Source organism: Typopeltis vanoorti, chromosome 5 (assembly GCF_054136105.1).
Source record: "Typopeltis vanoorti isolate ZY-2024b chromosome 5, IOZ_Tvanoo_1.0, whole genome shotgun sequence".
In the NCBI taxonomy this organism is placed as follows: domain Eukaryota; kingdom Metazoa; phylum Arthropoda; class Arachnida; order Uropygi; family Thelyphonidae; genus Typopeltis; species Typopeltis vanoorti.
The window spans coordinates 79,089,765-79,114,130 of NC_143553.1; the positions used below are offsets into that span (position 1 = coordinate 79,089,765).

At 34.3% G+C, this 24,366-nt stretch overlaps 1 protein-coding gene across 1 annotated transcript; it reads left to right on the forward strand.

Annotated features, from left to right (window-relative positions):
- Positions 1-1,542: 1,542 nt before the first annotated feature.
- Positions 1,543-12,503, forward strand: LOC150106579 (uncharacterized). The gene is made up of 2 exons (XM_090392550.1): positions 1,543-1,606; positions 11,532-12,503. Exons 1-2 carry the CDS (start codon positions 1,574-1,576, stop codon positions 12,036-12,038), a joined length of 540 nt encoding a protein of 179 aa, XP_090248676.1. The 5' UTR covers positions 1,543-1,573; the 3' UTR covers positions 12,039-12,503.
- The last annotated feature ends 11,863 nt before the right edge of the window (positions 12,504-24,366 follow it).

Consider the following 24,366-nt stretch of genomic DNA (forward strand, 5'->3'; position numbering starts at 1 on the left):
TTCTTAAAACGCAATTATTTTGTTATTCACTAATTCATAACAATAAATTCCAACGTTTTTATGTTGTATTTAAAAGAAATGAAACTAATCTGTCATTTTGTTTGCCCATCAGCTTTTATAACAAAGTTATTTGATTTTCGTATGTAAATTTTTTTTATAAAGTTTAAACAGAAATTGCATTGATTTTATTTAAAATTTCGTTTGCACCAACACTTTAGCGTTGTATATTTTATTCATAGTTGCTTTAAATTTTGGAGTATTTTTTGGGTCATTTCTGATTGAGTCTAGCGAGTCGAGCAGCAAAGAATATTCGCACGTCCACGCGTGAGTCAGTGAATACTTTTTTAAAAAAAAAAAAAAAAATTGGTGGGCAGCTTGCCTCCATCGTTAATCGTCGGTGGTAGTGGAATTCAGGGCTATCAATAATTTCAAGACATTATGGACAGAATGCCTCAGACAACTGCAATTATCTGGTACTGTTTATCCCCCCCCACCAGCTCATGTGTATATTATTGTTTGAAATGGTGATTAATAGTGTTTCGTTTTAATTATTCTTAAATTCCAGTTGTAATGCAATTAAATTTCTACAAATATTCCAAGTAATCCATGTAATTAATTAATTTTTTTCATAAACTCCAATATAATTTTAGAAATGCATAAAATTATTACTTATTATTATAATACAATAAACTTGTTTAGAAATAATAGAGAAACAAGGACCAATTTTTTGCCAAGAACAAAATTTTATTCGTTTTTCAAAAAAAGGCGGTCTATATCAGGTGAAATTCTATTCTATATCGCATAATGTCCGAGCGGTTAGCCGAGTGGCTGTGGCTTCGCAATCATATGCCTGGGAAAGGAGTGTCCTGGGTTCGATTCGCGTCGACGACGTGACGAGCTTAAGGATCTTCCTCAGCCATAGCCAAGTTAGCTGGTCTTGGGCGTGGACAGCAGGGTTTTTTCCCCTAGTTTTTCTGGGAGGTTTTCATTCCTCAAGCAGGCAAACCGGTCCGTGAACACACAGGCTACAGTCATAGGATTTCCCGTTGCCTTCCTTGCCATACGATATCCTATGACTGTAGCCTGTGTGTTCGTAGTCTTACTCGTAGTCATTTCCTTAGATGGTGGCGTATATAGATGCCCCTAAACAGCCGAAAGCCTATAACCACCACCACAACAACAACAACATCTCATAATATGAAGCTACGTTTTGCTTCAGTTTCTGAAGCAAATAAGTTCATTTGTTTGAAGGCAAGTTCTCTGATTGTTGTTTAAATAACAACAGGTGGGAGAAACAGAATTGAGAAAAAGACTTTTAGTCTATTAAAATAATCACTAATGTCATCGCCTTTATTTCATTCTTGTATTTTGCACGATTATATTTTTCACTTTATTCATATTCCTTTGTTAATGTTTTTGATCTACCTGTTTACTGTTTACCGATATGTATTCTTATCCTGTGGTCTTTTGCACTTCTAATCTTATCTCATCCTTCATTATCTCATTTCCTTTCTGCGTCGATCAGTTCAATTCATTCCACGATCTCTCAGCACGGAGAAATTGTGGAGTGTACATGCCTTTAGCGCCTTTCTTCCTTAAAAATCAGGTAACATTGCAGTTTTTAAGTTAAACACACTTTCTTTGATTTTATTATTTTTCTTTCATGTTTTACTTTGCATTATTTTTATCTTATTCAGTATAAAAACTGCTCCGAATTGTCTTATATTGAAAAAGTATTCAACTGTAGACATAAATGTAAAAAAAAAAATATGAAAACACATTCCGATTTTTAAAAAAATATTTCTTGTATACCAACAGATGTAGTATATGAAAGATGTTAACTATCAGATTTAGGATTCGGAGAGACTGGGGAGAGAATATTTGATATTTCATTAAATTGGACATTCTCCTGATGCAGAATGAAAGATAATTCTTAACGTATTTGCATTAAATTTACATTCAATTCTTCGATATAAATTCAGGGATAAAATCTCAACATAAACTTTCTACTGTATTTATTATTACGAAATACATGAGGCTTTCTAGGAGACGTATGAATTATAAAACACAGGAGAATTACGTTTAAAAATATTCATCAGTCATCCTGGATATTTTTTAGGTTTAACGTCTTTTATTGTCAGGAGCGAATGTTTCTGACTTTTAAGTACATACACACACACACACACACACACACACACACACACACACACACACACACACACACACACACACACACACACACACACACACACACACACACACACACACACACACACACACACACACACACAAATACTTGTTACCTAGTGAATGTCACCGGAAAAAGTTATCATAAGTCTTAGTAAAGTAGCTGATAAGTGATATTTGTGCCAACCTTTGCCACTGATAAACTTTTTGAAGCCTCTGGAGACAGAACCAGTTTGATCTGATATTGATTAATCATATAAAGTTCACTGGTGACACAGCAGCATATTTTATTCAAAGTTCCTCAGCAATTAAAAGACATTTTTAAAATTATTTGTACTAATTCATGTCACAGTATTATAATTATAAATGAGTAGTAGTTATTATACATACACGTCGCGTGCTTCGTACTACTAACGCACATGAAAGATAATGGATTAAAAAAAAAAACTGGTAATTGATGCTCCTACAGAAAAATGCTCAAACGTTGTACATACCGCTCCCACAAGTTATAACTTTTTAAATTCCACATCGAGAAGCAGATAAAAGTGAAATCATGTGCAGCAGATACAGGAAAATACAACTATAGTCTGACCACATTGATTACCCTATTATCGGAATGGATTTTCCTTCTGACATGCGCAGAATTGTCGAAGGGTCTCGTATCTGTGACCGTACTATAGTGAAGACACTAGTCTTGAAAAATATTTTATGTCCTGCGTACGATATCAAATGTTTTTCTTAGAAAATCGAGATACTTTAACAGTCCTTTGTTTCACATCAAAAGCATCGAGAGTGTGCACCCCTTGTTGTTCAGGTGGGTCGCTACTTACCACTCATCAGCGAACCACAGACATAACAAAAGTAGTCCGTGCTTGTTTTACAACCTGCAACTTTTCAATGCGATATAATAATAAATTAAAGAAAAGAAAGATTTAACTCCAACAGTCTGCGTCCGACTTACAGATAAGAATACTTACAGTATTCTTATCTGTAAGTCGGATTCAGACCTGTTCAAACATCTTCAAACTATGCAGTGATTCATATTCAACCTGTAGCTTGATTCCTTGACAGTAACAACTATGAAAGGTCAACGCACGATAATTTAAATCTTCAGCATTATCATTGGCAAATTCATGATAAATATTCCAAAAACGTATGAAAAGCAATGATTGTAATGTTATAAAATAACATTATTTCATAACATTACATTCACCACGTGTTCTTCTAGGCAACTATTTAAGAATGATGCTGGTTAGTAATTGTCAATAGTGATGATGATGAGGGAAAAAACAAAAGATCTTTCGGAGCTCGATAAAGGGGCGCACTGTGGGTACCCGTCTGGCTGCAGCCACGACTGTGAAAACAGTAGTGTTGACTGGTTTCTCAAAAGGCGAGATTTCAAAAGGGTGTTTAATCAGTGGGAAAATAACCCACACTGCTTGTCTTAGAGGCGTAAATGTGGTCCTAAGACAATCTGTCAGGAACGAGATCCCCCGTTGTCTGAGAAAGCGTATACGGACTTTTAAGTGATGTGTGCATCAGTTAAAAGAAACATTTAAAGAAGTCTATTCCCGACCCATATTTCATCAAATGATGCGCAGGGAATTGAAGAGGATCTGTAATGGCAGTCGCATGCCTATAGTGGAAGACCGGAAAAAAGGCAAGAGTACGTTTTGGTGGGATCGAAGGTGACCAGCTTGTCCTCGCCCAGTTGAAGGAGGTCAGTGTTTAAGGCATCGGTTGAAGATAACCTTGAAGTTTGGAATGTCTGAGCACTGCATGGTTTGTCAAATCACCAAAGCTGTGAATGGAAATTGGTGATTTAGAGTAAGTTATTTAAGTACAGGAAAAAGAGAGTAAGTCATCGGACAGAGTCCAGAGTCCTGCATTAGTAGCATCGCTCGGAGAGAGAGAGAGATATCCACCATGACATGAAATGAACATCTAGGGAAGAAGATTGCTATACGATCGCTACTTGCCGATTGCTACAGCAAGTAGCGGAGAAGTTTTTCTATTAATTGCTTTCTCCATTAATTTGGAGGGAATTGAGAAATTGAGATTAAGGCGATTGGTCTTATATAGTTTGATGGTAGACATCTATCTTCATTTTTCAGAGAGAGAGAGAGGGGATATTTGATTGCTTTCAAGCATTGGAAAAGTACCAAGTATAAAAGATTGTATGCACGATACAGGACGTCTTAGTTCTGGAACACAATCTTTAAGAACAATTGAAGATCTACCATTCGGACTAGAAGACTGTTCAATTTGTTTATTGATTTTCTGATGTGTTTTGCTGAAAAGCTACAGGAGACATGCGGTACTCGGTTTCTGATATGGTAAGAGGCAATTTTTTCTGGTGGTCTATGCAAAAGTTGGAGAAAAAGAATGATGCCAGGAGGTCTGCTTTATCCTTGGACGCTGTAACAGTTGTACCATTAGTATGAGAGAGAGAGAGAGAGAGAGAGAGAGAGAGAGAGAGAGAGAGAGAGAGAGAGAGATGGGGTTAAAGTGGAGGCAAACAGAAGTTGCCCCGATGGCCTTAGGAAGGGAGCAGATGGTACAGCTTCCATTAGGACAGAAGTAATTTTCTGCTTGACCTTTATGAAATCAGATTTAGATTTACTGATGACTCTTTTGCATTTGGGTGTGCTTCAGCATAGGCTAAATATGAAACTGTGATTCTTTATGAGAGCTACGGTGAGCTGAATTTTTTTTTCTCCTAATACTTTGTTATACTTTCGTTGAACCAATGCTTGGAAAGTGGACGAGGATTTTGAACTGAATGGCGTCCATGCCAGTGATGATAAATTCTGTGCCTCGCTCAGTGCATGTGTTTGAGGCAGAAGAGCGGAAGCAATAATCAGACCATGAAAATTAATAGTTCCGGGGAGAGGATCATTTCACTTGGAATGTTAATGCCAATTAAAGCTTCAAGTCTTGACTCTATATAATTATAAAGTCAAGAGTAGTTAGGAAGGGTTGTTCTATGAGAGAGGGGTCTTGCCGTCTGAGTTAGCGAGAGAAAAGGTGATTTCTACGGTGTGCCTGGAAATAGAACTGGTTAAAAAGATATCAAAATTATTGGAAGAGTGAAGAGGAGTTTAAAGAATTCGAGTAGGTAGACGTATGATTTGTGTTAGGTCATTACTGATAGGAAAGATTTCCGCATCTCGTTTAGCTTGGTCGGTTTGTAGTGGAAAATGGAGCCGGTTGTAAATGTGTACATTAAGATTACAAAGGAGGTGACCTCGCTATATTATTATTGTTATTATCGATCTTCCACTAGGAGATATAACTCTACCAAAATTATATTTCCATTAACTCCACAAATTATTCAAATTACAAATGCACGTAGCTACTATCAGATGTGTTAAAGGTCGATTTATGTTTACTTATAAATTACAGCCAACAGATGGCTCTTACGTCTGCTATTATTTTTTATGTAGCTCCCATCCACGAAAGGTGTTTTTTTTTTTTTTTGTAAATTTATAGTACATTCATGTTGTGGGTGAACGAAGGATTTCTTTTCTTTTCTTTTTTTAATTTCATATATTTGTTTTGTATTTTTATTTTTACATAGTCTGTAAACTCTACTCTAGCGACCAAACATGGAACTCTTTCAAGAGACTTGAGGCCAATAGGCGAGGAGGTAGGGCTCACAGTGGACAATGAAATTCATATCCCACTTAAAGGCAATCACAAACATCCATGCCCACAGTGGAATTGAACTCGCAACCTGTTGGTTGGAGACCAGGCCATAAATTGCATGTTCTTCCGGCTAGTTATGTATATGCTTTATACACTGATTATATCAGCTGTATGAAAATTATAAACTTGCAGTGCACAAAATCAATATTTCTTCTTATTCTTCAAGTGGGAGAATAAGAATAAATGTTGCCAACCTCCTTCTAGGGAGGTTGGCAACCATAACAGGGAACGTTTTTCTTTCTTTTGCTGATCTGGAACATTTGTGGTAATTCAAACCAGTCCAGTCCTTAATGTCTTCAAACCACATTCTCCTGGGTCTACATCTCCCTCTTTTTCCATCCAATTTCTCTTCTAATATTAATTTCTGAACTGCCTTTTTGTCTAGTTAGATGTTCAAAATATTTAAGTTTTTATTTTCATTAATGTTATTTTCATTTTCGCTTTCTTTAAAACATTTTCGTTTTTCATTTTCTCTGTCCATGGTATTTTCAACATTCTTCTGATGGTTCACATTTCGAAAGCTTCTAATTTTTTCTCTGCTTCTTTGTTTAGAGTCCAAGTTTCACTATTGTAGAGAAGGCTTGAACAGATATAGCATTTTATTAATCTTTTCTTGTGTCTATGTTAATGTCTCTGGATGTTAGAACAGTTTTTTTATCATTAAAGGCTTTTCTTGCTACCTCTATTCTTCTTTTTATTTCTTTAAGAGAATTTCCTCTGTCTGTAAACATTTATCCCAAATACATAAAAGACTGAACCTGTTCAATTTTCGTTTTGTTACAGTTATGTATAGTTTCTTATTTATTGGACCTTTTGAACTTTTAATCCCATTTCTAAGCTTCTCTTGTAAATGTCTGTGACTACGTTTTGAAGATCATCTTCAGCTTCAGCTATAAGGACTGTGTCATCTGCATACCTGAAGTTGTTGAAGTTCTTAACTCCCTACTTTTACACCCTTCAATTTTGAAATATCTTAAAAAACTTGCTCACCATGTACATTATACAGCAAGGGTGATTATACAGATTATACATGTACATTATACAGCAAATCCTTTATGATTTGAAAGTTGTCAGAATATGCATTTTTGTATCTTATTGAGGCCATTTGTTTCCAGTATATATATTTGTAATTATACGTAGATCTTTTCCTTTTAAACCGTTATTTTTGTAGGATCTCTATTAATTTCTTGTGATCTATTGAAACAGATGTTTCGGTGTAATCAATAAAACAAAGATATATGCTTTTCTGGTTGTCAAGGCTTCTTCCACATAATGTTTTCAAATTGAAAATTCCTTCTCTTGTACCTTTTTGTATTTTTGAAAACCTAATTGAGTGTCTTCTATTTTGTGACAAAGTGTCTTTTATTCTTTCTAGGAATATTCTCAGTAGTAATTTTGTAACATGGTTTGTTAAAATTATTAATCTATGTTTGAACATTCAAACATTTTTGAAATTTTTGAAATCGTCACAAAGATGGATTTCCTTAGATCACCAGGGATGTATCCTGAATCATAGATGTTATTAAAAATAACCTTTAGGTCATTAAGTGTGTTTTCATTTACTTTCTTTAACAATTCAATAGGGATCTGATCAGGGCCTGGAGTTTTACCTGTTTTCATTTGACTTAGAGAACATTCTATTTCGTCATATGTAATTCGTTCACCATCCATATTTTGTGCATCTGGTGATCAGAGTCAAACAGTTCTTTTCCATATTTTTTCCATCTTTTTATGATATCTTGTGTCTCTAGTAGTATTTTTCCATTTTGATCTTTTATATGAAGATGATGGTTGAACTTTTTCTGTTTATTTGGCAGAGCTTGGATTGACTTATGCATTTCTTTACTATTGTGTTTGTTGTTCATTTCCTTTATTTCTTTACATGTTTCGTTTAGCCACTTGTCTTTAGCCTTCCTGCATTCAATTTTTACAATTTTACTGTTGTATATTTTTTTTTATTTTTTCGTCTTTCATTCATAAGTTCTAATATTGATTCTGTCATTTAGGGTTTTCTCGTATTGAATTTAATTTTTGGAATAATCTCGTGCGCTGTCTCATATATTGCACTTTTAAAATTTGACCATCTGTTTTCAATTTCCCCTGTGTTGCAAAGTATATTGTCTTCTGTTTTATATCTAACATGATATAAAACAGAAGACTAATTTTTTCCTAATTTCTGAGTTAAACACCATTATGTTGTCAGGTATATTCAGAGCTGTCAAGTCAAATCTTTCAGCATGACTGTTTTTAGAAATATTTTTTAGTTTAATCTTTAAAATAGATACAACAGGGTTATGGTATGGTCTGAACTTATATCAACACCTGGATATGTTATAATGTTGGTTATATTATTTTTGCTCTATTATTTATCGCTATGAAATCTATTTGATTTCTTATAGAGTTATCTGGGTTGTCCAAGTATATAGTCTGTGCTTTGGATGTTGAAAGAATTGTATCAATATCTCACCTTTTTCATTTCTTTTGTCCAACATTTCTCCTGCTCCAACCTTTGCATTCCAGTCACTCATCATTATGAGTATCTCATTTGATTTTACATATTCTATAGATTTTTGTAAGTTATTACAAAAATCTTCTATTTCTCCATTGTTGTGAGTTGTCGTGGGGGCGTAAACCTGCATAATTATGATGTTAAAAGGCTTTACGGTTAATTTAATAAGTACCATTCTTTCATTTATGATATTATTAAGTATCATTACTATTAAGTATCATATAGTATTATTAGTACTTATGGTATTATTAAGTACCATTCTTTAATAAATAAATAAATAAAAACTGAATCGAATTTCAATTTGAAAGACACTCTAAAATTTCATATTGAACTACAATATAAAATTTTCAATAGAATTTATATTACAAATTCAGAAACCAGATGCCTCGATATTGCCACAGTAAACTAGTGTTCCTTTTTTATTCATCATAAACATTTTTAGACTTAAAAGAAAGACGTAAGTGATAAGTAATCTATCTTAACGCAGTTTGTTGTGGTAAATCTATCTCATCTTAAAGGTTTAAGCTCATTTGCCTGTTACAACTGGGTTTCTTAGAGTCCTAATTAACACTATTATAGGTATCTAATCTTATCTGCACTACCTTTTTCAATTAACTGTCTGCATCTTTCTACTAACTTCACTCAACGTTAGTAGAAACTAACTTTGAATGAAGGTAGTTGGTTTCTGCTCAAATTGCCGGAATTTTGACATCACCATCCTATTTCCAGCCAAGCAGCAGTTGCTGTTGAATGAGTAACAGTGGATCTCGCCAAGAATACTTACTTATAGGAATTGCTTATACGAGCTAATTGATCCAATATTCACTACAGAACCTATTATTTATTGCGTTTATGAAATTTCTGATAGCTACTTACGATAGCGTCGGTTATCATACGTATGTGATATTCTGATTTAGCAATTTTCTATTCCTAAATCTATGACATCAAAAGTAAAAATAATGATTTTTATCAAAACTCACGTAGTCATTTATATGAACGAGAACTGCGTTCTCATATTACATCGCTTACCTCAATTGACGCAACATATGCTTTGAAAGCATTCCAGGTGACACAGCCCTTCCGGATATGCCTTGCAAGGTGCAAATCTAATTAGTTGAAAGAAAGAGGTAAATGTAAGTAGACTTCTGCAGCATAGAGATTACGTCTGAGTTGTTTATTACAGTTAAATTATATTAAATTTATTAATTATGTCTCAATAAATTGAAATGACTCGCACGATAGAATCTTTATAAGTTCAACCCATTAAATATCCATTGTATGCATTTGAAGGATGAAAATGATATTTTTTTTAATTTGATTTATTTTTTTTTTCGCCTCTTCATTTTGGTTCTACATACTTTCCAGATAATCAACCGTAATTCCGTAAGACAAACAAACAACCAGATGGACTACTTAACAAAAATTGATTTTAATTTGATGTGTATTGTAACCTGTGCTATGATTTAAAATATCGTTTTCACTGTGGGTGCGATCTACTTTATCTGAGGGTGAAAGGTAAACACGAAAGGTACATTACTAAAGTTATAATGAGAATCCACTCTAAAGATTTCATGGATTCCCGCTGTTGGATTGTTGCGAGGGAGCCAAAAAATCTCTGGACATGCATACGAACAATTTCAAACCCCTAACAATCACCATCGACTTGGCTAACTTGGGGGGTGTTACTTTTGGTTTTTAGTCCTGCCATTTGTAATGTCTCCTCTGAGTTCGTAGATTTAGTCTCTTTAACCCTTTAAACATTAAAAAGCAAATGTTCATATTGCCTATACTTTAGGCTATCCACGTGTACTTGTTCAGTGGTAAAGACGTTGTTTACTAATGGATCGGTAGATGCCAGTCATGATAGTACTATTGGTAATAAGAAATTATTAAGTTGTCGAAAAATAATTAAAAATGCGCGCTACAAATAGTATTACCAATATCACTTGTGGTAATACTAATAATGTCTGTATTACAAAAAATAAACGTGGAAAATGTGACTGAAGAATTGATTAAAGTAGAATTAGAAGGGTGTGCATAATCCCGCTAGTACAACTTTGATCTCTTCTTAACGTTTGTCATATAACGTAGTTAGACTAGTGGTACTGTTGTTTTGACCAAGTATATAAAAAAGTCACTGACAGCATGTATTTATAGTTGATACTTTGATCTCACCTTAATGAATATTTCATTTGATGTTAGCACAAATCGTTTAGAATCTTAGCAGTTCAGCATCTAGGGGACTATAGAAATCACTTAGTTTAGCTTCTGACATCTACATCTGTGTCAACCACTAAAACAAAATAAAAGTCTCACTAAAATGAAAAATCTATCTGCTTATTCGCAACACATGGGAATTTTAAAGAGAGAATAGCTATCTTTCGTTTTAATTTAAATTAAATTTAAGAGTGATCTCGCTATCGTATAGTTATTCTGCCTTATAGCCCTTTAGTTTATTTTCAATATTATTGATAAACAGTGTTTTTCTCTCTATAACGTAATTATTTTTATTAACAAAAGAATTAAATATTATAATAATAATTCCTCTCTCCCAAAGTGAATAAAAATATTACTATATTAAAAAATATTACCAATCTCATAAATTATGGTATTTTTAATCTTATATATTTGGATTAAAAATGATAAAGTCATTTTAGTTTTGACTTTTCACTTCAACCGAATAAATTTTAATGTCAAAATTAGCAAACCAAAACCATTTTCGACTTTATGTTTTAGGAATCAATTGGTTAATTTTAAGGGTTTTTTTTTTATTTTTTATTTTTTATATTGCATTTTATTCCGATGATGCACGCCATAAGAATGGAAAACTGGCTGAATGAACAATTTTTATTAGTGTTTTTATCTTCTAGGTTCATATCGGAATTAATATCAAAATACAAAATCACGTCTACAGTTGAAAAGTTCATGTAAACAAAAACATCTACACAAACAAAATTCAGTTATTTAGTACACGATGTCAGGTGTTTTGTATCCACAAAAAATTAAGTTCAGCAATTGCATATTTTAATAGAGTATGCGCTAAAGTATGTATGTCCTTTAAAATAATTACACATAATATTAGTTCTATATAATAAATGATTGATTTACTTAATTTATATTCCAACAGATGGCGTACTCATCTACAGACGATGCAGTTCAACTTCCTAGTAAAGTATCCAGCGACAAATTCCTGTTTATAAGTAAGAAAAACGAAGTAGTGAACAAAGAACATCAAGGGAAATGGTTGCTATTGCTGAATAATAAAGAGAGAGATAGCGATGGTTTGACAGAACTGGATCGTAATTGGTTAAAGAGTGTAGAACTCGTGAAAAAGGGAGTTTTCTATGCAGCTAAATGTTCGATACAGAAGGGGAATTCATTGCTAAGCAGTTTTGGGATGATTGCATTCATAACAAAAGACTATCGAAATATTAAAAAAGTGAAAAAGACAGCAAAGAACATTCGAAGCCACTTCAATATAACCAAGAACATTTATTACAAAACAGAAAATGCGGAACGTAAAGAAAAAGGTTCTCGTATTATCTCTTCTGTTAGTCATTCGTCGCTGTACATGTACAATGTGGAGGGGATTCTTCATATAAAAGGGGAAGGCACGGATTGGATTCCTATTTAATACTGTGAAAAGGTTTATGAATAAAATTCTCGTAATCAAAATAATCCAACTGAGTCTTCTGTCTGTCAAGGAATCGATCAGTTTATAAAATGGATCGAGTGCAAATGTATTAAAATATTCATTTTGTAATAATAATAATAAGGTTAACGATAAATAATCGGAGGCAATATACATATTAACAAGTGTGTTCAATCAATTTTTGGTAGAAGAGGATATCATCTTATACAGTGGCGACTCGTGGCTTGAAATCGTTGGGGTGCTGCAACTTTCTAAATATACATACACACTGTAAGTACAGTGTATGCGTGTTTGGATAAAATATCAAAATTATGGTAAAAATTAAAAAAAAATAAATAAACATAAAAAAATATTGTTTATTATCGATAAAATTATACAGTTTGGTATAATTCAAAATTACTTAAAAATAAAATCCATTAATGTAACCCCAATAAAAACTATAACAAATGTTATGTCTTTAATTGTAAGGTCCAAATATTTAAAGAGACGGAGTAAACACGATAAGTGCTACGAACACTCTACTACTGGCGTAAACTGCATATAAACAACAAACAACAGTGGAGCTGAGCGAAGGACGGGGCTGCATTACGCTAACAGCTCGCATCTCACAATGACGTGAATATGCTTGCGCGCGTAACAATATGACACTGTGGTAAACACAGTGCTGCTAGCGTCCTTCGGCCTCCCACGTGCTACAAGATGGATTTTTATATTTTTTATACAAAATAAGAGAATTGTATAGGATTGTTGATGATAAAATTAAATATTACAAGCAAATATAAATAAATTAATAAATATATTTATATATCGAGAAAAACTGGGGGGAAGGGGCTGCAGTTCTGCAGTGCCTATGCACGAGCCGCCCCTGATCTTATACAAGAAATTATATTTTGATATGTTACATGATATTATAAGAAATGAAAAAAAAATTTAATTTTTTTTTAAAAATCTAAAGACAGCAGATATCTTTATTATTTCATATAATGGTATGGTAATATAGAGTATTTTAAAAAGACTTCACCGATTACAAACACTTAAAGAACGCATTCGAGAAGCCATGACGTCAGAAAACCTGGATACGCTACGTAGGAAGGTAGCTTGAATACAGGAATGATATTTGCACCCATCCTGTGTGTGTACGTGCGTGCGTGCGTGCTGTAACTTGCGTTCTCGAACATGGAAAAAGATAATGAACATTAAAAAGCATATACTAGCACTGCTAATAAATGCTGCTTTCTTTTCATTGGGCTTATGGTATAAGCTTTTCTCGTGATACTTTCATAAAGTAAGTATTGTTTCTGTCTTGTAGGTGAACAAGTTGTATCGCGTATAATGACATAATCCAGTTTGAAAGCTGATCATCTTCAGAAATCTCACACCACAAAGTTTTTTTAATAATTTTAATACTCTATATTACACCTACCTTTATTTTTCTATATTTGCTTGTAAAATGTTACATCTCTTAGTTTAAGCACAAAAGACAATTTTAAAACACATTTGAAGTTTTTTTCCAATTATTTTCAATATTTGAAAATGTGTTTGTTACGTAATAATATGTAAAAAATATGTCTGTTCACAATAAATTTTCAAAGTTGACTAATTCAATTTTTATATCGTTAATTCCTAACACCTAATACCATCTCCTGTCTCTTATATCTTTATGTCGTCGGAGATGTACATGTGACCTCCAAGTGAAAAATAAATAAATAAATAAATAAATAAATAAAGTTTCCCCTCCTCCGTCCAGAAGATCCACAAGGAAGGAAGCTTGAGAATGGACATGCTATAATTTATTGTTGCCCAAATAGAGACATGGAATAATGTGATCATGATAGTTTTATAAATTATTGTTAATTAAATACAATAATAATTAGACCTTTAAGTTAATCTTAACTAAAAATAATTAGACCTTTAAGTTAATCTTAACTAAAAATAATTAGTAATCTCTTTAACTAAGAATGAATTAGAAATCTTATTATTCTAAGTGAGTCACTGATGACCTGATTGTTTAAAAGACCCTGATAAGTAACTTATATATGAAAAATTCGACAGAAATCGTAATTCCGAGTTAATCGTTTCTCTGCATTTGATGACCACAATCTTTCATTCTTTAACAAGAACATTTTTAAAAACGTTCGTTGACCAATTTAAAATGTTGACTACATTTTATTATTATTATTACTGACACATCGCAGTAGAACTCTACCCTACGCAAACCATTACTTTACATCACTTAAATTTAACGGAATGTGTTCCATTGGTTTGAAACGTTGCATGAAGACAGATTTCTGGCTATAACAGCAAAACGTAATCGACACACCAAGGCAGCTCAGGTTGCAAGTCGGCTCCATTCAAGCACAGGTTCGTGGATATTTCGACAAACCTGTGGCGATACGTCTGCGTAAAATAGACCTATACGCCTGAAGGCCTGTAGTCTGCGTCCCTTTATCCACAGCCCGTCGTAGAGCACGTTTTCAGTGGTGTCGTATCCATTGAAAATTGAACAAGAAACCAATGGGCTAATGGACTCTTTAATGAAAATCGTTTTACTATTTTCTCCGATTCCAGGCGACATTTGATCTGCCGTGAAAGTGATGCTGGTTACCATCGCGAGAAGTTTCTTGAAAGTGATAGATACGGCAGTGCGGGGGTCATGTTGTGGGGCGGCATTATGCTTAATGGACGCACCGAGCTACAAACGCTGGAAAAAGGGACTATGACTGGTGAACGACATTGCAATGAAGTTCTTCAACGTCATGTTCGATCGTTTCGTGATGCTGTAGGCAAAGATTTCATTTTTATTGATGAGAGTGTCACACTATATCGTACACGAGCAGTGAAGATACCTCTGGAGACCAAAGATATTAATCGATTCGCGTGACTAGCACGCTCCTCGTATCTCAGCCGTATAGAACACTTTTGGGACTCAATAGGGAGATGCATTGCTTCTCGAAATTCCCCTTCCAGAAAACAAACAAACCTCCTCCTTCTCCTTTAGAGCAAATCCTTTCTCTAAAGGAGAAGCAGGAGGAGTCGGCCAGTTTGTCTCATGAACTGCTGAATCACTTGATGTTAAGCATGGTAAAACGTTGTGAGAGGTGGTCATCTTCCATACTGAAATGACTCACAGTATGACTTTCTGTAAGTACTCTACATTAATTCTTTAACTACATCTTTAGGAAATTAGTAACTTTTGCAAAAAAAACATGTTGCAATTTAATTTGTACGAAATTTGTAACACATTTTTGTGTAATATAATTTATTAGTATGCTGGCAATAAATGTATGTCCATTTGATTATATTCATGAAAAGTTTTTTGTATAACAGGTAAAGGTGTAGTTCATCCTTAGCTTTGTGACACCGGTGTATATTATAGTTGCTTACTGAAGTCCTTTCAACTTTAATTTTCATTTGTAACATATTCATTTTTTCATAAACAAACAGATTGCCCTTTAGAAAGGACACTATTTTTCTAAAAACAAAAACAAGAGATAAGGCATGGGAACATCGATGTTTTTCTTAGTAACATTATCACAGAAAAACACGATGGAATTCTCACAACCACCTGACCATCCTCATCATTTGACAAGCACAAATGATAAGCACGCGTTAGTTACACGACAGATACGGGCAAACAATTATTATTCATTTAGGAGCAACATTTGATGCAACGAGGATCGCTTGCTTTATATTTTTTTTACGTTATTAAACAATCCGTGTTCAACTGCCATGCTTCCTGTTGGGTACAATGTAAACGACGATGTCGCAAGATTCAAAAATGTGGAGCATTCTTGGTTGTACTACCTCGTAAGCCAATTTACTGAAATGCCAAATGCAAGAATGTGCCACATTCGATTGTGTAGGTTGTTCTTGCATGGTGCAGAATTTTAAAAATTAAACTCACATTCGCAGGTAATAAACGTCAAAATAGTCATTTATGCACATTCGTGTTGGCATAAGGGAGACGAAGTATGTATTTCATATGATTTCATAATACCACGGTATACCACAGTAGGCTTACAATACCGGGATCCCAGGATCCCTAATATTAAAATCCCTTGCATTTTTTCCAATATCCAAATATTTCTATCTATACAAAAATACCCGATTTTCTGTATTTATTTATTTTAAAAATATCTTTATGATTTATTCATATAAAGATTATAAAATTGACCACGAAAACATAAATCATCATAGAACGCCGATATAGTTTAGTTGCACACAAAATAAATATTGCATGTTAATGAACAATTTCAGAGATTGATTGTATTATAAAAATCGAAAAAAAAATTTTTATTTCCGTCAAACAAAAAATATAATTTTGTTAAAAATGGTACTTGATTACAGCAGTCATATTCGAAAAATTTTAGTAAATAAAATAGAATAACTTAAACCAGATGGTAAAACTTTATTCTGGCTTTTGACGAGTGGATATTAGTTAGCAGTATTACGAGAGTTTAAAAATGTTCACTCTGCTGTTGAGTGAACTTTGTGGAATATTATATTAGCACGGTGTACGATGGTATACCTGGAGCTTTAAAACTTTTAGAGAAAAATAAAAATAGGTAAATATCATATCTGTCATCGTAATGTCGTAATTCGCATACTAAGTGATGGCCAAATTTGATAAACTAGTCAGCAGCGACTAACAGCAGCCTTGTTTGGCCCCATGGTATATATGTAATTATAGCAATTATAGTATAATTATAGAAATAATGGAATCAGAAAAAATTGTCTTAGAAGTACTTTTCCAAATGATCTGGATCGCAATTTGTCTATCTCCTCTTGTAACAAAAATAAGAGAATTCGAATATTTAAAACCTCACGAAGCAGACATTTTGGTTGGTGAGATTTATTAGACGTGTTTTGTTGCATTTATAGATACACTAAAATATCTATAAAATCACTTTATAAGCAGAATTTTGCAAAGAATTTGTATTGCAGTTAGACGCGTTGGAACAGTTTACCGTTAAAGATTTTTTGAGTTGATGTACTGTGAGCAGAAAGATTTAATTGGCTTGGATTAATTTCTGTGAATAAATTAATACTTTATTTATTCATTTTTCCTTTTATTTCCTTTTCACATCAATTTAATTTTAATGGAAATAGTAAATCAGAACACTTTAATGCGTTCAAAAGAAGTATTCAATACTATTCCTGTTGTTATGCTTTTTATTTTAAATGCTTAATAATAATAATCCCACCCATCACTCCTCGGATCACGTGATTATCATAGATGAATTACGATAATTACGCAGCCGTGGATTGAACCTATTTAGCTGAAACATCAGATATACCCTCTTCTATTAGTACAATTCCAGCTAATGGTGTACAATATGATATCCTAAGCCACACATCTACTCTATAATTTCCAAACATAGAACTACAGCATTGTCGTGCACGCCTACCATAATAGCAATAGCATTCCCAGGCACAGTAGGATAAGTGCGCCTCACCTCGAAACAACCCCCCCCCCACACACACACGGAGAAGAGAATCTTTCTTAATTTGCAAACGCAGCTAGCTCAAAGATTGTCTGATGGTTAATGCTTCCTTGAAGATTCGTTAAATTTAAATCCGCGTCACTTTCGAAAAACCATCACAGAGTAGCTCCGCTTCACATGAACACAGTTCTGCCTTTTGTGGAATCAAAAGGAAAAGAAGCCAAAAGCCTCATCCGAAATGAAGACAAAGGCATATGTCCTTTTATAGCCTGAAGCAAAAATCATGTCTTGTCTTAAGCTTTTCACTGACCATTGAGGTTCTTTAGCTGTGGACTTCACAACGGCGACATCTCGAGGATAAGGTGGTTGGCCCTATACCTCCGTGTGTACTATGTCTGTTAATGCGTGTGTTCATGGGGCTGTTTTTTCATGTTCTAGGGGATGAAAAACCCGAGTTTCCGGGTGAAAATTCCCCCTCCCCCACCATCTTATCAGACTGGCTAACTCACCTTCAGTCGAAAGAGACCACATAAAGGTTCCTCACGTCTTGGACGGGTGAATGTAACCTAGGTCTTTCCGATCAAAGGGCTTCGTGTATACCGACTGAGCTACGGAGGCTCTTTAAACAGTTCGATGACGTCAATAAATCAGAAAAAAGAATCTGTTTGTAAAAGATTACATGATCACTTCTCGCATTCTTTCTTTTGTATTATGATTACTTTTCTTTGTTTGAAATTTAAAAATCATTCTTTTGTTGATGTATCGTTACTTTTAAAAAGCAAGGTCGGACACATTTTGCTGATCGTGAAGTGCTTCTTCGTCTAGTCATTTCCATCAAATCAGGTGGAAACGTGATATTGAATGACTTCTTTGCAGTGACAAGAATGCAGGCATTGACATCCTCTTTCGATAAACCATATCAATAAATATATAAATATTTGATAGTTTTACAAAACTGAAAAAAAGAAAATTTTTTTATAAAACTTAAAAGTCTGATCTTCGTGTGGTTTTGTTTTAACAAATTCAGATATCAATTGAAGACCTGCTATTCGTAGGAAATCTGAATCATCAACGACCATTTAGGTGTTGTAGAAGTAGAAGCATTGAAACGCATCTTATCAGATTACTGCAATAGTGATAAAGCCAATGCATAAGTACCGAAAACTCCGGATTCCCGCAAAGGCACGAAAATAAATAAATAAATAAATACACAATCAAAAAAATGATCAGTACTAAAAATTATAGAAGAAACTATAATAAATTTAGCAATAATATCATACCTGACAATGTTTCTAGACTTCTTTGTCTAGAAACATTTTTGTTTTCTTTAAAAACAGTATGAATTCACGGCTTTTCATTTGTTTTAACACTAATGGTTTCAACATATGGTCTTATTCGTATTCTGCAGAACCGCCTTTAGAGCTTCAACTCTGGTTGTATCCTGACCATAGCTCATCATTTTTTCAATATGAGGTCTACAGAGTAAAAGAATGAAATAGAGAGAGAGAGAGAGAATCTAAGCTTATGTCCTCTGCAATTTAACAGTGCTTCCACATAGTGGTGATTTATTAAACATCATTTATTCATGCTTCACATAATGCAAGTATAACTAAAAGCCATTTCTCGATTTGTCTGGAATAATTTTGGCAAAAATTTAAGCGTATAGTTAAGAGATGGATATGAGGCGAGAGAAAAACTTTGTCTCCTCTTAAAGAAGCTAATTCCAACCGGTTACCCGTTGATAGTTGACATAATAAGACAATGCATTCTGACTGCTCCATCTCTTAACTGGATTCGAATTGACGCGCTCTTTTTACTGGATTATAATTCACAGGCTATCTCGTAATGTGTTGACTAAGAAGAGAAAGAAGTGGATCTAAATTCCATCTAGTACGTGTGAGAAGTTGATAAGACCTTTTCAAGGAAGTGAATTACCCTGTTTTATATGGAAGGCGCAGGGTTGCTTCCCAGAAAAATAAGGTTTCTATCGCCAAAATAGAGAAACTGACTAGAGAACACACGAAGTCCAGTTATTTGTCAATTACAAGCCGTTTGAGATCATTAAGTGAAAGCGTACAGGATGGATGCATCGCTCTACTATCTGAACTGCCGTCTAAATTTTTCATTCTCACTGTATATTAAGGTGGTGGAGATGATTGGTTGGTTGTGTGCTCTCTAGGAGAACTTTCTTTGCGTTGAAGTTGGGATTTCATCCCTAGGTAGAGAAGCAAGATATGTCTTCACTCTTTGACGCCGAATTCTTTATTTGTCCTCTTCAAAATTTGAGTCATTTCTTCATCCAAGTTGTACATCTCTTTCTACTCTGCTGGTTGTAAGAGTGCTTATGAAATATCGGCTTCATTTCACCAACTCGGAAAGGAGAGGTGATGATACACTTGCGAAGAGGGAGAACAAAACCCCTTCGTGATGCTAAATCAATCTACGTCTTTGAATCAGAGGAGTTTGTCTTCTTCCTAACTTTATTAAAATATTCTTTTCTTGGATAATCGAACATGCTGTTTTTAATCAACTTTATGTTACCTTTCAAAATGTTTTTTCAGATTTCACGAAGCGTTGTGATTTGCTGTTTTGAACAGTTTCTCAAAAGGGAACTAGATTGAGCTCGGCTAGAGTTTTGGAGAAGTCGTAGGAAGTGGCCGTTTTGTTTGAGTCTTTGAGTCATGTGGGGATGAACACCACTGTAGGACTTTCCTCCGGTAAGACACGGGAGCGTAACCTTAGAAAATACGACGTTTTCTGTTTAAAATCTAACACCACATATGTGTGGGGGGGGGGAGAGAAATCGCTTCCTTGTAAATACCAACAAGCGCTTTTGAATTTCCAGGATATATCTGAGTGGCCAAATGATAAATTTGCGCGTTCTCCCCTAGGATTGTGAAAGCAGATAATGTAGCTACTATTCAAACTTATCGTACGATAATACCGTCCCTTAAAAACAAATTGGGGTTATTAAAATAAAAAATAGGTTATTGTGTTGAGATCCTTTTATAAATAAATCTGAGATTTCTGTACTGTCTTTTGCTTTATGAATGAGATCATCAGTTTTTAAAATTTTTTTTATCAATAGAAGGGATCGATAATCCGATGATAAATTCCACATTTTCAAAAATCTTAAAATTTTCCTGATATTCCCAAAACAATAGATTATCCGTTGTGTAGAACGAAGAAGGGGGGGGTCTTATTAAAACGTCTCTGTTTTATTAGCCCTAATAAGAAATGGGTTTTTCCTGGAGAAGAAGGTCCAGCTATAACAACCGTAAACGAATTCTCGAAAATCATACTCCTTCTTTTGTAAAAGAAGGAGTATGATTTTCGAGTATTATGAAACAATTGCACAAATATTGGTAAGAATAGAATAATTATATGTAACCAGCGTGTTCACCTTGAGGTTAAGCACAATAACTAAATTTGTAGATGTAGATTAAAAGTTTTGCTTGTAAAAATAGAAAGCAAACAATCTCTCCTATAATTTTACTATTTCCGAGTTGTTTAAAGATTCCACGGCATTCGGCCCTACAAGAATTCGAACTGTAATAAACCTCTCACTCCTATCTTCTATAATGGTAAAGCAGCGATCACACCTAGCTCGATAGCTAAGGATAAGAAGAAGTCACGGACTTAATCAAATTAATAATGTTTAAATATTTTTTTATGATAAAACCGTTCTAATTGAATTTTACTTTGTATTATTTGAAATAAACAGCTTTGGGATTACACTTACTCTATTTTCTGTATCGTGCATGCTTTTTTTTTTAATTATAATATTTGTTTTACCCTCAGCACAAGTAACTTAGACAAATTTATACAAAACACAAATGTATGTATTCTGTTTGACGGTCAGAAATTTTCGGACTTGCGTAGGGTGAGTCGGAATCAATTCCCTGCGTGAAAGGGAACGTGTCGGTTGATGGTCGCGGAATTATTTTTTTAAACATATATTGTTGTTGTTTTTCTCTGTTTCTTTCTTTCCGTGGGTGATTTGAACTTCCTTCTGTATTTCTCACAGTGCCATTCATCGTTTAAGTCTTGTAATCGATGCCGCAATGGAAAAATCATTACATCCTGAAGAAATCACACACCAGTGCATCTGAGCATCAATAAAACAAATAAAACTTATAACTCAATCACAGTGTTATCAATATTCAATTCTACGTATAGAAAATTCTTTAAATCCTCAAGAAATCAACGAGGATCTGAAATAATTAAATCATCTTCGCAAGAAATGCGAAACCCAACAATGATATTTGTTTTTCCAAAACATCAATTCCATCTAACTGAGCATTAAAATAAGTAACAAAAATGTATGTACGAACTATAAGTACGAAATGTATGTACGAAAAATAAGTAACAACAATGTATGTAGTAACTAACCTTCCCACCAGAAAACACGAAACCCACTCAAACCATAACATAAAGAAATAACACTTTGGCAACTAACAACCCAACTATTCCCCTTCCACACAAAAATATAGATGCACCTGCCAGAGAATCCTCCCTTGGCTTCCCCCACCCGTGTATACTTCCCCCTCTCCCCCACACACAATCAGCTGGCTTCCGGAGACAACGAACACATCACCATCTCCTTACCTTCCCTGACCTCCCCTTTCCCAAATATATCACCAAACTCGTATTTAATAGTGTTCCTCGCACCCACAGGGTATCGTAAATTCGGTGCAAACGGCCCCATATATTCTCAGCTTGACCACCTCACCGGCCATTATGGATCAAATAGGGATACGCATACGCTTCGTATCCATCACATATTTCAATGTAATATCAATGGTATTAAAATTTTAATATGCACTTTGCATCCATGATAAACTCGACGTCTATAGACGTCTTGGCCGGTAGCGTGGTTAATTTGTATTAAACACAGGAGATATTATGAGTAAATTTGCTAATATTTGTTATTCGGGGATTACACATGGGTTACTACAAGTTGGATACTTGGTTGAATAATACAATTGGATGGAAAGACCTGGTTTCGAATCCTGTGTATGACGTGGGGTATATCATGAGAGCTATTCAATCAAAAGTGAGTTAGCCTCATACGAAAGCGAAGAGTGTTTTCACTCGGAAACTCGGGTTTTCATTCTTCACAACAAGTAAATAGAGCCCCTTCAACACACATATCAACGTACATAGAATAGTATTGGATAAGGAAGCCAACGAGAAACCATCTTTTTCTGCACTAATTCTTTAGTAAAAGCATCATTGTTACTATGGGCTTAGAGGAAACAAACAGTACAGGCTAATCAAAACGGATAACAAAACATTATTTTGAATACTTGAACAAAATGAGCATTTTCTAGCTTCTGTAGCACAGCTGCGAGAACTTAGCGACATTTGCCCTTCGGTTCGAATATCCTATATACTACATCTAAAAGATTAGGAACTATTCTAATGGATTTTTAAGAGAAGGAGAGTTAGAGAATATTATGTGGAGTCTGTACAGTTGAATCTCATAAAACATGCACATTGCAGACGCAGTTAACGATCATAAAGAAGGGTCCCCAATTCGTTAGTTGCATAGGCCATAATTCCAGATGACTCAATCCATCCTCTCAGTATAAAATAGCTTTTAGGTTCCAGTTTACACTTTGGAGGTTTAAAACTGTTATTCCCACATGGGGATACTTTTGCATTTAATGAAAAAAATTATTAGTCCAGATTGCAAAACTGTTTTTATTCAAATAACATTCATAGTAGCTTGGGGGGAAAAAAAACTGTTATTCTAATACATAAAATAATATCCGTTTATATTTATTTTACCGAAGAAAGAAACTCAATGAATTATCGTGATCGCCGTTAATAGTTTATATTAGTTAAAATATATTATTATACGAGATAAGTTTGACATATTTATAGGCAGGAATTGTTTTAATTTTTTCAACTACTTTAAATGCAATCTAATGCATATAACACATAATATTGATAAAAAATATTTCGTAGTTATATGTAACGTAATTGAATCAATCATCATCGTCAGAGGCACCAACAAAAACACTTGGGTCTTCGGTTGTTGTTGTTGGTAAAGTTTGCGTAGACTGTGATAAAGAACTGATGAAAGGTAATTCGCTGGTAGTTGATGCTGCATTGTCTGTTAAAGTGTCTTCAGTTTGGAAGATAGTAGATCTTATTCTTATATGTACTTGTTTCGGTTTAGGATTGTGACGTTTCTACCCAAGTTGTTTGAGACTCAGACACAGATTCTGTTGTTTCTACCAAAGCGACTTCAGTTTGAAATGGCGGAGTTTCATCAGTTTGAGGCCGTGGAAAGGTTTCACTACTTGTTTCAGTTTTAGATTATATGGCCGGAGATGGTGGCTCAAGATGGTCATCGTCTGGTTTCCATACCCTCTCATAATAGCATTTCTAGATAAATATCATAATTCCCCATCAGTAAAGAATAAGATTAACATGACGCAGTTTTAATTACTGACTGAAATAGTCATTAAAGAAATAAACTGATAAATACACTGCTTGGGAATAAGCCAACGGACACCATAGTATGAGCAACAAACAGCCATGGCACCAGCCTTAATAAGGTGGAGAACCACCTATCGAAGTGATGACTGCAGCAATCCTACGGATATATTTTCCACAAGTCTATGATAGCGATGAATGGGAATTGTGCACCATTCTTCCTGTAGGCACATAATGAAGTTCTGGACTGTTCTTTGCGAATGTTCTCACCCGATGCTCCAGTTCATTCCACAAATATTCAATAGGATTGAGATTATGGCTGTGTGATGGTCAGCCAGTTGTGTAATGTTCATGTCCATTAACCACGTAGTTACAGCAGCAGCCTTATTACACGTGCATCATTGTCTTGTTGAAATAGA

Bases quoted from the DNA above. Each gene is read 5' to 3' on its own strand.
- LOC150106579 (XM_090392550.1), top strand. From the start codon at position 1,574: ATGCCTTTAGCGCCTTTCTTCCTTAAAAATCAG. The intron at 1,607-11,531 runs GTAACATTGCAG...ATATTCCAACAG, and splicing joins CTTTCTTCCTTAAAAATCAG to ATGGCGTACTCATCTACAGA.